Source organism: Myxocyprinus asiaticus, chromosome 3 (genome assembly GCF_019703515.2).
Source record: "Myxocyprinus asiaticus isolate MX2 ecotype Aquarium Trade chromosome 3, UBuf_Myxa_2, whole genome shotgun sequence".
NCBI classification, from domain to species: Eukaryota; Metazoa; Chordata; class Actinopteri; order Cypriniformes; family Catostomidae; genus Myxocyprinus; species Myxocyprinus asiaticus.
The window spans coordinates 38648677-38664083 of NC_059346.1; the positions used below are offsets into that span (position 1 = coordinate 38648677).

General features: G+C 37.9%; 1 protein-coding gene across 2 annotated transcripts in view; it reads left to right on the forward strand.

The window, feature by feature from the left end:
* The window catches only part of LOC127424444 (KN motif and ankyrin repeat domain-containing protein 1-like), a 103416-nt gene that overhangs the window by 55722 nt on the left and 32287 nt on the right, over positions 1–15407 (forward strand). For both annotated transcript variants that reach the window (XM_051669689.1, XM_051669681.1), the window contains 2 exons: positions 4304–6937; positions 12770–12922. In XM_051669689.1, the coding sequence (XP_051525649.1) occupies positions 4304–6937; positions 12770–12922 (2787 nt within the window). The remainder of the gene's footprint in view (positions 1–4303; positions 6938–12769; positions 12923–15407) is intronic.

Here is a 15407-nt window from a genome sequence, read left to right on the forward strand (position 1 = left end):
CGTTACGGATCACATGGGAACTGAAAACATTGTCCATAGGGATTTGTAATTGCTAATGAGTACTCTCTAGAGTGTTATTTTGGAATAGACCACAAATATATAAGCCAGAACCAAGAAAGTCCCAAAATAAAGTGGAAATATATTAGATGACTATTTAGTAAAAACCTTTCTTTGTTTGCAAGGAACTGTGGCAACATAATGCTGATCACTCTGATATTTAGTGTTTATCACTGACATATCTTCAGACTGTTAACAAAAAAAAACTGACTGACTGGATAGATAAGCTGTGACCTTTTAAACTCAAAGATTGTGAACTGCACAGGCTCTAATTCCTCTCTTTTTCAGTATAAGTAGTGCAAAGAAAAAGCAGGAAGAGTGGACCATTTCAGAACAGGTCTGACTTCAGACAGCTATTTTAAGATGTTTACGTGACACTAATGTTACATTTGGTCTAATGTGGACGCCTTGTCAGATTTTAGCTGAGAAAACCCACACCATCTTGTCAAATTATCATGTGTCATGTTTATTAGTGCCCCTGCCTCAAACATGAGTGTCTCTTTTTTTTCTGATCTCTTACTGTTCAGTGACAAACCTTTACTTTTAGTTTTAGCCAATCAAAGTTTACAAAAGTCACGTCACCTGGCAATTAAAAGTTTCCCTGTGTGACAAGGACTGTGACTTGCAGTCTAAAGCAATCTAGGATTAGGCAACCTTAGCCTACACTGAATACATACAGGAGAGGACCAACATATTTGAATTGAACTCGGGGTAGGTACAAATATTTGTGTCTCAGTTTCAATGAAGTAAATGTGTTTTATTATGTATGTATTGTCCCACCTTTAACCCTCTGGAAACTGGTTGCTGAAACCAGTTCCATGCTGTTCAAAATGTTCTCAAACATAGAGCCAGTGATGAATAGAGAGCAAGTTTGCTTCAGCAAATTGTCTGTAGCATAAACTATTTTGATCTGAACATCCTCATGGCTGTTTTTGTGTCTGACGGTGGGTTGTGTCTTGTGTAATTCTAGACTCCTAAAAGAGAGTATGGGTGGGTTATTCTTGGAGCTGTTTCACACACTGCTTTCATTGGTTTCTCTCAATTGCCCCCTCAGTGTCACAGGTTTACAACCCCCCCTCCTGTGTACACATATGGTGAGGTCAGCACTCAGCTGCCCAAGTGTCTGTTTCTCGTACCAGACAAGTCTGTTTCACTCTTCAGGACATTGCTTTTGCGCTCTTGCTATAGTCAGCAAAGCAAGCTGGTGTGCTTAACAAGCTAGCGATTGTTGCCTTGTAAATACAGTAAAGGAGGCTGTCATTGCTGTTTAAATGATTGTAAATTATAGAGTAAAGCTCTTTTCTTTGGAATTGACTATTTAAAATCATTTTAACCATGTTATTTATCCAGCTATCTGGGTGATTCTCATAAAACCAAAAACTTGTCCATGTCACATTTCACCCCAAAGTGGGGAAAAAACCAACCACAATTCTCTTTACTGTAATGCAAAAAAAAAAAAAAACAAAAGTCTAATATAATAATTAGTGTTAACAGTTGTTTTGTTTTAGTAATAATTTTAGTCTTTTGACAAATGTCCTTTAAATTTAGTCTATATTTTGTCAGATCTTATTCATAAATTTTAGCCAGTTTTAATGACTAAAATGGCGTATAATTTTAGTTGACGATACTAACATTTTAGTTGACGATAATGTGAAAATAATGTGATGATTTGACGATAATGTGCAAAATGATAAAAACAAAATCAAACTGTAACAGGCCAAACTTTGACCAGATATTTAAATATTTAAAACGATCTACAAACATTTAATTATTTAAACGTGTACCAAACATATTAAAGATTTATCAGTGTACACAACATGGAAAAACTGTCCTGAGAGCTCCTGAAATAATAGCATGTAATGAATGTACTGAAGTACAGTACATTACTACTTATAATAGCAACTTTAAGAAGTTACTCGGTTGTAAACTCCTCACTTTAAAACAGTTTCAGATATTGTGTAACGTGTAGTGTTTTTTTTTTTTTTTTTAAGGAAAAGGCATATTCATAATGCAAGTTACACAATCTGACTGGCACGTAACTTAGTTCAAGTTCACCTGCTCATTGGCTTCATTGTCTTTGCAGATGTAAGTTGTAATATTAAGTTTATGTAGCTGATAAATGTCACACATAGGATGCATTTGTGTGAGGTAATTAATGTGTTAGTAAAGTTGTTGTACAGGTGTTCAGCTCTTGCAGCAAAAGCGGCGAAATCCCCAAAATACTATGCATGGATTATTTTAATAAATTCTTTCTAGATTTTTTTTTCCTTTTTAAAATAAATAAATAGATTAATGAAAATTTTTTTTTTGTTTTTTTTGTGCATTGTTAATATCTTACAATGTTATTTATTTCTTATCTGTTTGTCAACAGTATGTTTAAATGAAAATTGTTTGATTATTGTAATGATGCATATTTTTTTGTCTCGTCTTCATTAATGTTGACGAAATCCAAAAGCTCTGAGTCAACGACATTTTTGTCAGTAATTTCATTGACGAAATAAACACTGAATATAATAAAATATAATAATGTATTTTTGTTCATTTTGATTTTTGGGGTGAAATGTGACCTAACATGTTTTTGTGAGATTCATCCATCTATGTTAGCTATTTCATTATTTAGGTAACTGTATATATCGTTACTGATAAAAGTGTGTTTACTAATCTTGTCTCTCCACTAGTATCTTTATCTGTAAGTCTGGACATAGTACACATTAAGGAGCCGCAAAAGCCTTATTGACTTGTATTATGTGTCTAGTGAGTTTAGACTCCTAAATGTGCCTGAGACATACCTGGAAAGAGTATATAAGGGTCCACTATTTGAAGGGTTACCAGTTGTTTAAAAGAACACTTTGAGAGAAGACAGTGTAAGTACTGCGTGATTGGTGGAGGCAGCTAGCCTATCACAGGCTGCACTGAACTGGGCTAAGTTTACACCAATAGTGGATTTTTTTCCCTTATGGAGTGAAGGTTGAGAAAGTGCTCCGTGAGTGAGGGGAGGCAGCCTGCAGCTTGTTCTTATTATAAAACTCTTATTACGGCCTGTGAGGGAACAGACACCGCTGCATGAGGACTGCTGTTTGACTTTGGGTAAGTGACGCTTGAACAATAAGGGATTAGGTTGCCGTATTCTTGGGAAAGCCACTTGCAGTTAAATTTATCTAGAGGATACGAGAGGCAAAGTTTGAATGTTATATGGTCAAGTAAACTTGTAATATGGTTTACATGTTTCCTTAAACCAGCACGTACTAAGATGTTTTGTTTAATGGTTTGTTGTTTCTTCTTAATGTGCTGTGTCTGCTCTCATAATGATCTGAAAGTGTCTTAGCTTCCAGAGAGTTAATCTGTCTAACTGACGGCAGGAATTCTCTGTCTGGTGTGGAATTTGGACTGTGATATAAGCTATGTTGAAGGATATTCCTTGGCTTCATAGTTGAAAAGAAACCTTTTAAACATTACGTTTTTTTGCCACTCTGTCAAGACGTGCTTTGTAGTGGAGAGTGCAGTGTTTAAAATACCGCGATCAGACCAAACAGATCTTTAGGGTTGAAGGGAATATTTGTTCTCCATTTTTTTTTTTTTTCTGAACCCCACCCCCACTAACCCTCCCCTTGCAAATACTCAGCAAACACATGGAGTTTGTTTTGCCATAACATTGCATAGAAAACATATTTATATTTGGTGTTGGAGATCAACACATAAAAGTTCAGTTATTAGTTTGACTGTTCTCTGAAAAATCCTATCTATGACAAATCATTGTAAAAACTGCTGTAGGAATGACTATGACTCACACTAATGATTAATGGTTATGTTTTCTCTATGTTATTATAACATCTTTGGGCTTGTAACCATAGGCAAGAGTGACCCTTGTGGGAACAGACTTAGCTATGCTTAGAATTTACATTTTAATAATCGACAAGTCTAAAAAATGTACCAAGTAATCATTCTGTCAGATTCAATAACAATTCTTTTAAATTAAATGTAATGATTTTTTTAAGTATCTGAATGTTTTCATCCTTTTGGAGAATGACTTGTAGACATATTTTTTTGTAGAAGGTTAATATAGTTTTCTAGAGCTTAGAACTTTTTATAAGAGCTACAAAATGTAAATATTTACTAGTGTAATAATGCCAAATTCTATCCTTAGAGCACAGCAGTTTCATAAATGGGGGAAAAAATCCCCTCTCTGAGATCTTGTTTATTTAAAAGTATTTAATAACTAATTTCACCCTCTGTTTGCTTTCTACAGAAAAAGATGATGATGAGAAGGACCCTTACAGTTTGGAAACCCCATATGGTTATCAGCTAGATTTGGACTTCCTTAAGTATGTGGACGACATTGAGAGGGGCAACAATATCAAAAAGCTAAACATCCAGAGAAAGCCAAAAGTCATCAGGTCCATTCCACTGCCTCAGAGCAGTTGCAGCGGGCAGACTGAGTGGACATCAACCAACTCCCTGTCCTCTTCCAACAGCGATGAGAGCAAACAGTCACCTGTCTATCTCACACTTCGGAACCAGGTAGCCCCACCTGGCCATATTGCCCAAGTCCATGAAGCTCCCCAAACCTTTGTGAACATTCCCGAGACCAAGCAGTTGCTGCCACCCCCCTCACCCCGCGTCCTTTGCCATAACCCCCAGGTGGAGAAAACGTTAATGGAGACTCGAAGGCGACTGGAGCAGGAGCGGCTCCTGATGCAGCCACCAGTCAGTGAGCCGCCCCGTAGGCGCCTGGCCAGCTTTGGGGGGATGGGCTCTTCCAGCTCCTTGTCTTCTTACAGTGGCTCGTATGGGCCAAGCCAGATTTCACCCAGCTCCCATTCTCTGCAACATAATGGACATCTAGCCAATGGCGAGTACAACCTCTACTTCACATCCTCCATGGGCAGTTCCATTCGCCACAGCCCCCTCTGCTCGGGCATGAACACACCAGTGACCAATGTCAGGCCCCTGCACCTCCAGCACATTCGAGAACAGATGGTAGTGGCTCTGAAGCGACTTAAAGAACTGGAGGAGCAGGTAAAGGCCATCCCGATCCTGCAAGTCAAGATCTCAGTCTTGCAAGAGGAGAAGAGGCAGCTGGTGTCCCAGATGAAGAACACAAAGCTAGCTGGGCAGGGTCTGGGTGGAGGTTTTAGGAAGCGCTCCTACAGCGTCGGCAGTGCAGATCAGTATGAGCCACTGAACCAGCTCCAGACAGGCTCTGAACTCCACATTGAGGACATGGACAACAAAGAGCAGAGCTCTCAAAGGATGCAAGAGTTCAGGCAACTGACAGCAGAAGTGCAGGCATTGGAAAGGAAGATCCAGGATAATGGAGAGGAACTGAAGCACAACTTACACCAAACAGAGCAAAGGACAAACCAAAATGCCCAACAGAGGAGCTGTGAGAGCAAGTCAATTGGTGTTGGAGCTGATGAGAACATGAATGACGTGGTCGTCTACCGGAGGTCGCTGGGGCGAGGCAGAGACATGGCCGTGGGAACAGAGAAGGAGGTAAGGAGCACGGGAGTTGGGGTGACTGAAGCCATGCTAGGTTTGAGCAGTGAGGTAGAAGCAGAGATCGAGATGCAGCACCAGACCATTGAAGCCTTCAAAGAGAAGATTTACAGACTGGAGGTGCAGCTTAAGGAGACTACGCACCAAGTGGAGATGGGAAAGCTAAAGCTTCAGCTTCAAGTGGCTGGATCAAGAAAAAAAGCAGATAAAGGATTGATGGCGAGGCCAGAGATGTACAGCACTTCAGTGGAGGCCAGAGTTTCCACACAGAGCCAAGGCGTGGGCAATCATGTTGAGTTTAGTGATGCAGGAACAAGTCATGTCCCACAAATGAATGCAGTAGGAATTTCTTGCAGGCCAGATGCAAGGCATGTTGCTGTGGGTCCAGAGTTGCCAATGGAGCAGTGGGTCATACAAGAACGTGCTGAGGTTAAGGATCAGTGTGTTGGCAGGCAGGTTGTGACATGCAACCAGTGTGTGGGGGTGGAATTAAGTGTATGTGCAATGGGGATCAACACTGAGTTAACAGCAGAAGGTTTAGGACTTAGCAAAACAGAGGCTGAACAAGCCAAATGGTTCAGGTCTGTTGGATGTGGAGATTGTTCAGTGGATGTAATGGTCAGTCCCATCAAGGAGATGGTAAACCAGAGTACAGCAACCAATGAAGCTCACAAAACTGACTTTGGAGTCATGGTTTTACCGATGAGTGCTTCCAAGTACACAAACACCGAAATTGAGACAATACGCAAATTAACCAACAAGGATAAGATAGTCCTCATTGATTCCTGCACCAACACACAGCCATACTCAAAAGACAAACATATAAGCACAGAACCAGTGGTGACTCGTACAATCGCCATTGGTGATGGTCTTGTAAAAGATGTTCTGGCCACGTTGAAAACACGCTCAATTTCAGTAGGTACTACTGAAGAGGCTATGCTCGACAACACTTCGTCTTGCAGAACACAAGAGGCTGGGATTGGTCTTACAAGCATACATGAGAACTTTTTAGTTGGTTTGAAGACCAGGAACATTGCCTGTGGTCCCTCTCAGTCTCCAACGCAGACTAGAGTAAAGAGTGTGTCTGTGGAATCACTGTCATCAGCAGAGACCATCCAGGCACAGGCTGGGGCAGGCGTTGGACTTGATCACTACATAGAGAGAGTGCAAAAGCTTTTGCAGGAACAGCAGATGTTGCTTGCTCAGAACTACAGTGAGCTAGCAGATGCATTCAGCCCACCTCAACAATCCCAATTTAGCTCCATCAACAGTCAGCTAGTCACTACTCTGTCATCCATCAATTCAGTTATGAAGTATGGAAGTGTTGAGGAACTCTGCAATATGGACCTCAGGCAGCAGGAGGACCCGATCAACAGCCTGAAAGGTTAGTTGTGTTTTGTGTGATCCTAAATGCTCAGTGGTTCTTTTAGGGCTGATGCTGTTTGGCAAACAGTTGTTTTTTTTTTTTCAATGGCCTCATCAATCTGGTCTCATTCTGGCCAAATTCTATAAATTAAATATATCCATGTAATTTATTTTAGTTACAGAAAACTTCATTTAAAGAAATACAGGTGCATCTCAATAAATTAGAATGTCGTGGAAAAGTTCATTTATTTCAGTAATTCAACTCAAATTGTGAAACTCGTGTATTAAATAAATTCAGTGCACACAGACTGAAGTAGTTTAAGTCTTTGGTTCTTTTAATTGTGATGATTTTGACTCACATTTAACAAAAACCCACCAATTCACTATCTCAAAAAATTAGAATACATCATAAGACCAATAAAAAAACATTTTTAGTGAATTGTTGGCCTTCTGGAAAGTATGTTCATTTACTGTATATGTACTCAATACTTGGTAGGGGCTCCTTTTGCTTTAATTACTGCCTCAATTCGACGTGGCATGGAGGTGATCAGTTTGTGGCACTGCTGAGGTGGTATGGAAGCCCAGGTTTCTTTGACAGTGGCCTTCAGCTCATCTGCATTTTTTGGTCTCTTGTTTCTCATTTTCCTCTTGACAAATACCCCATAGATTCTCTATGGGGTTCAGGTCTGGTGAGTTTGCTGGCCAGTCAAGCACACCAACACCATGGTCATTTAACCAACTTTTGGTGCTTTTGGCAGTGTGGGCAGGTGCCAAATCCTGCTGGAAAATGAAATCAGCATCTTTAAAAAGCTGGTCATCAGAAGGAAGCATGAAGTGCTCCAAAATTTCTTGGTAAACGGGTGCAGTGACTTTGCTTTTCAAAAAACACAATGGACCAACACCAGCAGATGACATTGCACCCCAAATCATCACAGACTGTGGAAACTTAACACTGGACTTCAAGCAACTTGGGCTATGAGCTTCTCCACCCTTCCTCCAGACTCTAGGACCTTGGTTTCCAAATGAAATACAAAACTTGCTTTCATCTGAAAAGAGGACTTTGGAACACTGGGCAACAGTCCAGTTCTTCTTCTCCTTAGCCCAGGTAAGACGCCTCTGACGTTGTCTGTGGTTCAGGAGTGGCTTAACAAGAGGAATACGACAACTGTAGCCAAATTCCTTGACACGTCTGTGTGTGGTGGCTCTTGATGCCTTGACCCCAGCCTCAGTCCATTCCTTGTGAAGTTCACCAAAATTCTTGAATCGATTTTGCTGGACAATCATAAGGCTGCGGTTCTCTCGGTTGGTTGTGCATCTTTTTCTTCCACACTTTTTCCTTCCACTCAACTTTCTGTTAACATGCTTGGATACAACACTCTGTGAACAGCCAGCTTCTTTGGCAATGAATGTTTGTGGCTTACCCTTCTTGTGAAGGGTGTCAATGATTGTCTTCTGGACAACTGTCAGATCAGCAGTCTTCCCCATGATTGTGTAGCCTAGTGAACCAAACTGAGAGACCATTTTGAAGGCTTAGGAAACCTTTGCAGGTGTTTTGAGTTGATTAGCTGATTGGCATGTCAAAATATTCTAATTTTTTGAGATAGTGAATTGGTGGGTTTTTGTTAAATGTGAGCCAAAATCATCACAATTAAAAGAACCAAAGACTTAAACTACTTCAGTCTGTGTGCATTGAATTTATTTAATACACGAGTTTCACAATTTGAGTTGAATTACTGAAATAAATGAACTTTTCCACGACATTCTAATTTATTGAGATGCACCTGTAGTTACTCAGAAATGAAAATTGTCCTTTACTCACCCTCATGCCATGACCAGAAACATATCATATGCCTTCGGAAGACTTGAAGTATAAAGCCCCATTCACACTGCCAGTGACATTGTCGCATGATGTCACTAGTCCCTGTACTGTACAGTATTTTGCTAGAGGGCGTTCCTACAACTGTCACTCTAACGTTATTGGTGGACTGCACAACTGGCCATAGCTTTTGAAATTCTGATCACAGATGACATATGCTGCCGGTAAAACTAAGATATCATTATAATTTGACAAGGAATCAGTTCTCTTGCCTCTAAAAATTAACAATCTGGAGGTGAGAGTGTTTTTATATAACCTGCAGCAGTGCTCAATGCATCATATCATGAACAAGATTAACAATCTATCAATGTGTGAATCAAACTCAGAATGTGAAAAATTTACGTTTTCTGCGCATCTTTTTTTATTATAAATTTGTACGTATGTGGTTACACAAATATCATATAAAACAGTGAAATCACTCACAGTAACTTAACTTTCTGTCTTGCCTGGACTCAGCTCCAAAATCTCACTGGAGATGGATGAGGTGAGCTCCATTGACTTCTATTTAGTGTTTGTTACTTTAACTCCTACAACTTCAAATCTTAACTCATCTGAAGAAGGAAGAAAAATATCAGGAGTGTTTAGTGTAAACCTTGCTTTAAAGCTCTGTTATGTTCTAGGTTGCTATATTTACACTCAAGTCCTCCGTTCCTGCTGAGTGCGGTGAAGAATAGGGACAGGACAAGGGGTACACAGCGCATCTGTGTCTGTAATGATGCCTGACATGATCTGACAGGGCAAAGTTTTCTCTGACTCTGAAAAATGCATGGGGGCTTTGGATATAATCCAACAATGAGCTCACTTCTTTTGGAAGGCAGCAGCTTGTGCTAAATGGCTAGCTGTTGTCTTTGCCGATGCTGATTCATAGGTCCTCAGTGTTATGTAATAGACAGAAGCTTTGTGTAAAGACTTGCTCTCTATAATACCAGCCTCATGGAACATATGCAAAGTATCTTAGAGTATGTACACAAGTATTTGATGTTTTTTATTTCCAGGAATGAAGGATTAAATAGAATGTTATCAATGTCATCTGAAAATATATATGATGAAAATATGTCCAGTGTTGGGAGTTGATATATATTATGTGTGTATATATTCTCATCCTTAATATTCTAATATGGAGGGTCCAGGAGCGCTGTGAATTTATTTTTTTTTTTTTATTTATTTTTTTTCATATTTCTCTTTAGATATTCCAGCCTCTTATCATCAGTTTTTTATGGTATGCTCTGAAGTTATAAATAACCATTGCTGCTACTCTGTAGGAAAGGGGAGAGAGATAATTTTTACATGCATATCAGATGATTATGGCAAATGGTCACTTAATCCTGTTGCCAAGACTTAAGTGTTTTCATCTCTGCTACAGTCTGATTTAGCTCTTGATTAAGCAGGAGATCTACTCAGGTATTCTCCATATCAGACATTCTGTCTTAGAAATGTTTTATTAGCTGCATTTGGCCCATACCAAGAAAGGATCATCTAATATGAGAAATATGTACCCACTTTATATAAGGTGTCTTAAACTACTATGTACTAACATTAAAATAAATACAATGCAATGTACTTATTGTATAACTACATTTTGTTTCTCACAAGATTCACATTTGCTGCTACTGTGGTATTGAGGTACGGGTAGGTTTAGCAGTAGGGTTGGGATTTAGATGAGGGTTAGGGCTTAGGGTATGAGTAGAAGTAGGGTTAGGTTTAGGATTAGTGCAGGTACTTTAAATGTAAGTGCAATGCAACAACACATATACACATATTAAGGACATATTATTATATTATAAAGTGGGACCCAAAATATTTTTTAAAGAATACAGATTCATACCTAGCCAGTGCATATATTATCTAACAGTGTCAGAGTTTTCAGCAAATCCACAATATAAACTATATTTGTGTTTTTGTTATTTGTGATTAAGTCATGTTTGTAATTATAGTACATACAGTATTATCATGCTCTCTTGGTACCTGTAAAAGCAATGGCTAATTGATTGATTTGAAGGGCTACTAATGCTAGCATCCAGAGTCTACATTTAAGTAGCTACAAATGTATCAGTTGAACGTTTATTTTACATCACGTGTACTTTCATATACTTACAGTGAATTTACCCAAGAAAGTACTGAGTAATATTAGGTAACTACATGTATTTAATATGGGTTAAGGTTAGGTTTATTACCTAGTAATTACTATAGTTGTTGTAATTATATAGTATGTAGAACATTACTGTAAAATAAAGTGCTACCAACTTATCCATACCAAAATGAATTGGCTAATTATAAACAATGTATCTATCACACTACTGTACATTTATGTGAACAAAGTTTGTAAAAGATCTGCTGAACTATTTGCATTTATACAGCTGAAAATGTTTTTGCTTTTAGTTTTAATATGAGGATCAGTTACGCTCAATTTACTGACATTACAAAAATTATTTTCAGAGACTACACCTGACTACAAGTCACTCATAAAATAAGCTAAAAGGAAATCTCCAAGTGCTATGGAGGTGTTTTCAAAAATCAGTGCAACATTTTACTTTCATGTCAGAGCCATGGCTTTGTGCATGTGCTTGTGACATGCTAGAAAAGTTGTGCTCATGTGGATGCAGGTTTGAGTCCCAGATCCCTCTCTCTTTACCACCTCCTCCTACCTCCAATTTCCATAAATAAAAAAAAATGATAAAAAAAGACTGGGCCTTAATCATGCAACATGAGCAGGACAAATTTGTGTGTAAATGCATTCTTACGAAAATTGTCCCATTGAGTTGAAAATGTATTTTGGCAGTGAAATGCTTTCCCCATGCTCTACGTGTATATGACTTGGGCTATGAACGTCTTGTGGGTTGTTTTAACCCATGTTTTTTTGTTGTTTTGTTTTTTTGTTTACACATTTTGTGTGACCAGCCTACTAATATTGTTTATACATTTCTCATATTGCATATATTGTCACAGTGCATTAGATATTTTATCAACTTGTTTTTTAGTAATTCTGCTCCTTTTATGAACGTATTTATAAAATTCATTGAACTGCGCTCATACCGGGCTAGTGGGGGGCACTCCCTGTGGAAAACAAAAAATTACATAATTATTACCTAATAAATGAATAACCACTTGCTTGATCTGAACAAAATAGATGTCATTTTAAAGCTTTTGAAAGCTGGACTTTACAATGCATATAACTAATCCTACCAATTCTAAATGAAATAATGCTTTTTAATTTGCTTACACTATTGCACAACAATTATATTCGGAGTTGGTAAAACCTTAAAGGATGAGATAGCCATGTGTTTTGTATAGTTGAAAAGGTCTCGATTTGTAGAATGCAATGAGCAAATTTGTGTCACTCAGAGGCCAAACTGCAGTGAGTAGTAGTGAATGTAATTCCCACTGACATGCATAAATATAATAAACAGGAGTGTCTTTTTGTCACGTTTTTCCTTATTACTTCCTGAAACATACATATAACATAGAAAATGACATTTCGTAACTTATAGCAGACTATCCCGTTTCAAACGAACCCAAACACAACATAATATGATAAGTAAATCTTGAAATATTCCTCAAAGAGTGTACATGGAAAGACGATGCACAAAAGGGCACTCAACACACATTGTGTGTGTGTGTATGTGTGTGTTGTGTGTGTGCACATATCCAAGGACTTAGTGTGTGTAAACACACATCCACATATGTGCTCATTTAAAGTATTGGGATGCTCCTGAACACTTACTATTTCTGTATTTTGTAGTCTAATCCATTCATTTCCAATGGCCTGTCATTTTTGACCAGGAACACAAGTGTAACAAAGTGAAATAAAACCAAAAAAATTTAAATTGTCAATTTTTGTGTGTGTGTTTTCAGATATCTTGTGTGAACAAAGTCAAGGAATTTTTTTTTTTTAAATCGTAAAACCGGAACACAAATAAGGATTAAGGAAACATGTTATGTCTCATGTGTACATCTTTCTTTTTCTTGTGCACCCAGAAACACAAATGGTCAGTGGGGTCAGTTCCCTCTCGAGCAGTATGATGACAGAGGTCACACACATAGAAAATGTGTGTACAGAAGACACGCATGAGCAGAGCACTGCTGCACAGAAAAGCCGGATGGACCAGCAAATGTCCTCAGCATTGCATGGTATGGCCAATTCTGTCACCAAACAATGTACTAGTATATTACATCTATCATTACAGATATATACATTTGGACACTTAAATTACACTTAAAATATTGATGTAATTGCATTAGATAAGAAAATATCAAACCAAATGGCATCTGCAAACAATTGATGCTAGACCTTTTGTAAGAACTTGACTTTTCTGAGACGTTTTTGTAATTACTTTTAACAAACACTTTTCATCTTCATTTCGAACAGTATATCTATTGTTTTATTTAAAACTTAACATCATTCCTTTTGTTAAAATATTTTGCTTGGAAAGTTTTTTTGAAAATAAATTCCACTTGGTTAGAAATTTTATTATCTAATACAATAACATTCAGACATTTTTAAAATTGGCACAAATGTCCAGATCCTTTTTTGGTGCCACTTTATATAAGTTATCAAGTGTTGATTTTTTTAAGTTTTGGGTGCAACTTTTGTTTAGTCCATTATGTAAGAATCCACTTCATCTTAAACTCCCCTTGGCTTGTTTTCTTTTTTCATGAAGCAACCCTGTCTCAGGAGAGCACGTAACAGATTACTGGCTGAAAGGAAAATAATTCCAGGGATACATCTGCTCTCACCTGTCAAAATAAGGGAAATGTGGATAATGACTGCTTTTACTGCATACAATTTTAGAGATACAGAGAGTCAGAGAGCCTGTGTCCATCTGTAGGGCATGTTCTGGCAGTTCTTAGAACTGTTCTTTTTGCAGTCTCTGTGGAGAGGGGCGGCGATCGTCTTCGGTATTTGGCAGAGCAAAGCCTGTACTTAACATGTTTGGCACAGCTTTAGGCTGTGGGATGAGTTTCTTTCCTTAATATAGTTTGTTTTATACTCTGTACGATTGTTTTTATTAGAAGTAGCGGTGCTTGATGTTACTTGTGTTGAAAGCAACAACAACGATGATGGTTGTACATTCTACATGTCGATCAGATTTGAAAATGTCATGTAGCCAGCTCTAGCTTATGGTCTTCATTAGCTGTTACTGGCTAACATAGATGGAGCTTGTTCATTTCCCCCAACAGCTATAAGAATGTATTTCATAGTAAATCATGATGTCAGCTTTGTGCGTTACTCTAGATTTAGATAGGGTGTGTGTATTTCTGGCACCACTTGTGGTCGAGTCAAAATATTGCTCGCAATCTTGATTATTTAGATAGGGATCTAAATTAAATCTCTTGTATTCTGTTATTTTCATTGTTATTTTCAATATGTTGGATTGAAAACATCTGACCTCTGTTTGTACTTGGAATACTGTCAGTAACTTCCCATCATATTTAAAGTGAGTTATTTTTTCCGATGCAGAGATAACTTTAAATACTCCATTCGTAGGTTCATTTTTTTATTTTTATTTTTTTCAAAATGTAAACACCGTAGCTTTGGCACTTTCAAAACAATGCCATGTTTGTTTGAGAATCCAGAACAGCCCAACACAGCAACATTCAGTACATTTACATGTGCAGTTATAATGAAGCTACAGCTGTTTTTTTGCGTAGTCGAGCTACAGTCTTCATCTGTCTGTCCAAGCATGAAACAATGTGTAACTGAATACTTTAAGGAAGGACGACAAATATACCAGGTTAAATACACGTGGCAAGTCACATGCACAAATCACAGAGGCCAGTTGCGGTCCAATTAAGTTATATGCTGGAGGAAGCCAAGCTATAATTACGTTATGTAGGTCTGTTAGTCTGACTTCACAAAAATTGGACTATTTCAGTCAGACTTAACTGTTTACATGACATTTTAAATATACTTTTAAAAGTTTGATTTCAGTTGGACTATCAATAAGTCATCTATGTAAATGTACTGACTGGCCTAACCAGTGGAGTCTGGGGGCGGGACTATGTTTGTTTGACCAATGGCAGATGGTGGGAGTGGTTAATTTTTTTATTATTTATGCCATTTTGTTTGGTACTGCTAATGGCACAGAAATCACATGCTTCACTTTTAACCTCCTGAGACCCGAGCGTGACTGTTGTGTGCATTTTCCATTTCCCTTTTTGATTTGTAACTAGTAGAACCTAAAAAACATTATAACATAATAAAGATTCTTTTCTAGACCAAAATATTTGTCCTAAAAATGTATGTCAACATACAGTATGTTGACAGTGGGACTAAGTTGTGAAATTTTAAGTAATACCAAGCTATAGAATGTCAGATTTTCTTTATCAAATTGTTTATTATGTTTCCAGGCATGTTGGTTATTCATGTTTTTGAGACATTACAGACGTTACATCAGAAATTAGCATAAATAATTCTGATTCAAAGTATTTGCCAGCATCAACTAATCACTGCCAACCATGTTAAAATTAAATAATACATTATAAATTCTGAATCTATGTACTGATGACCATTGTCCCATGTCTGCCAAACATGTTGAGTGGTCCAAACATTATCTGCAGCCTGGAACTGAACCTTTGGTTGGATTTTAGGAGTGAATGCACTTAGCTGCATAGG